We start from the raw sequence: 1,895 nt of genomic DNA, 5'->3' as shown, positions 1-1,895 counted from the left end.
GTATGAAACTTTATAGCTATTATAAATATAAATGATATTACAGCTATAAATGTATAAGTATTACAAAGTTATAAATAAAATTTTACAGAATTTCCAACATTACATACTGAACTCAGAACCTGGGCACTATCCCTGAGCTTTTACTGTTCAAGGCTAATGCTCTACTTGAACCACAGATAGAATCCTGGCCTTTTATTTTTATTTTTTTGGTAGTTTATTAGAGATAAGAGTCTCAGAAACGGTAGCTTCCAACGGTTGGAAAGGGTTGACTGAAAGCTTCGGTCCAACTTCTCTTTTCTCAAGACTAAGAAAGAATTAGCATGACCATCACCTTACTGAACACAGAATCACTCTTCTCCTGAACCACGTAAGATTTTTGCATCAGAATTTTTTGGACTTGTTTCATCTTCTTTCAGAATAATGGATTCTGAATTAGTACATAGTGTAGTTGGAAGCTATCTTAAACCTCCAGAAAGAGTGTTTGCTCCACCATTCACCCAGAATGAATCATCTCAGAGTTGCTACCCTCTGAACTTAGAAGTTATCTCTCCTAAAATGCTTCAGAGTCCAAATAGCCAAGCTCTTATTTTAGCCTTAAAAAGTCTTCAGGAAAAGATTCGTCGTTTAGAGCTAGAGAGAACACAAGCTGAAGATAAGCTGAATATCCTCTCAAGAGAAGCAGCAGAATACAAAAAGGCCTTGGAGAATGAAACAAATAAGAGAAATCTGGCACATCAGGAACTGATAAAGCAGAAAAAGGATATAAGTATACAATTAAGTGCAGCCCAGTCTCGTTGTACTCTTCTAGAGAAACAACTAGAATATACAAAGAGAATGGTTCTCAATGTTGAGCGAGAAAAGACTGTGATCCTGGAACAACAGGCCCAGCTTCAAAAGGAAAAAGAACAAGATCAGATGAAGCTACATGCAAAACTTGAAAAGCTCAATGTCTTAGAGAAAGAATGCATTAGATTGACAACTACTCAAAAAACTGCTGAGGACAGGATTAAATATCTAGAGGAAAAGCTTAGGGAAGAAGAACATCATCGTAAACTGTTTCAAGACAAAGCTTCTAAGCTTCAAACTGGGCTTGAAATAAGTAAAATTTTAATGTCTTCAGTTTCAAATTCAAAACTCTCCAAGGAAAAGAAGAAGTCATCAAAGAAAACTTTAAAAAGAGGCCCATCACAGCAAATGTATTCAAAGCTTAGAGCACCACCTTTTGTACCTGAAAAGCCGGCCAGTGCAGGCTATTCTGTGAATGCAGGTATACAAACCCTTCTGCAGATGATGTATCACCATGGCCCACATCATCAGAAACCTGTTCAGGTGTTTGAGCCAAGACGCCTCCACAAGCCTGCCAGAACAGCTTCCCAGGGTAAAACTGTACCTTGTGGCTCAGGAAAGTCCATTTCCATTTGTGACAATTTGTCCGAAATTTTAATGGCGATGGAAGATGAGCTGGACCAAATGAATATGGAACGTGAACTACTGAAACAAATGAAGGAATCTCAAAGTCATTCAGTCTGTGATGATATAGAATGTGAACTAGAGCATCTAATCAAGAAAATGGAAATTAAAGGAGAACAAATCTCCAAACTGAAGAAGCATCAAGACAGTGTAAGAAAGCTTAAGAAAAAATTGTCTTAATAAAAATATCTGGATTCAGTGTTAAAAAAAAAAAAAAGAATCTCACAAACATTCCTCTCCTATCTGGCTTTGAATTGTGATTCTCAGATCTCAGCCTCTTAAGTAATTAGGATTAGAGGCATGTGCCACCAGTGGCTGGCGAATCGTCTTTTAATTAGTATTAAATGGCATTATTTAATTAAAAATCATTTTTAAGCAAAATTGAATTGATTGAAGTAATTATCTTAGTTGTCAAATTAAAGTAT

The 1,895-nt window shown here is 36.3% G+C and overlaps 1 protein-coding gene across 1 annotated transcript; it reads left to right on the top strand.

Moving 5' to 3' along the window:
* Positions 1-275: 275 nt before the first annotated feature.
* Positions 276-1,660, top strand: LOC122117520 (centrosomal protein CEP57L1-like). The gene has a single exon (XM_042691293.1). It carries the CDS (start codon positions 421-423, stop codon positions 1,648-1,650), a length of 1,230 nt encoding a protein of 409 aa, XP_042547227.1. The 5' UTR covers positions 276-420; the 3' UTR covers positions 1,651-1,660.
* Positions 1,661-1,895: the final 235 nt, after the last annotated feature.

This window comes from Dipodomys spectabilis, unplaced genomic scaffold, assembly GCF_019054845.1.
Source record: "Dipodomys spectabilis isolate Male_0828 unplaced genomic scaffold, ASM1905484v1 ptg000001l, whole genome shotgun sequence".
NCBI lineage: Eukaryota > Metazoa > Chordata > Mammalia > Rodentia > Heteromyidae > Dipodomys > Dipodomys spectabilis.
The sequence above is the reverse complement of the archived record's forward strand: the minus strand, read 5'-3'. Positions and strand labels throughout refer to the sequence as shown.

Excerpts from the sequence above, each read along its gene's own strand:
- LOC122117520 (XM_042691293.1), top strand. The coding sequence starts at position 421 with ATGGATTCTGAATTAGTACATAGTGTAGTTGGAAGCTATCTTAAACCT.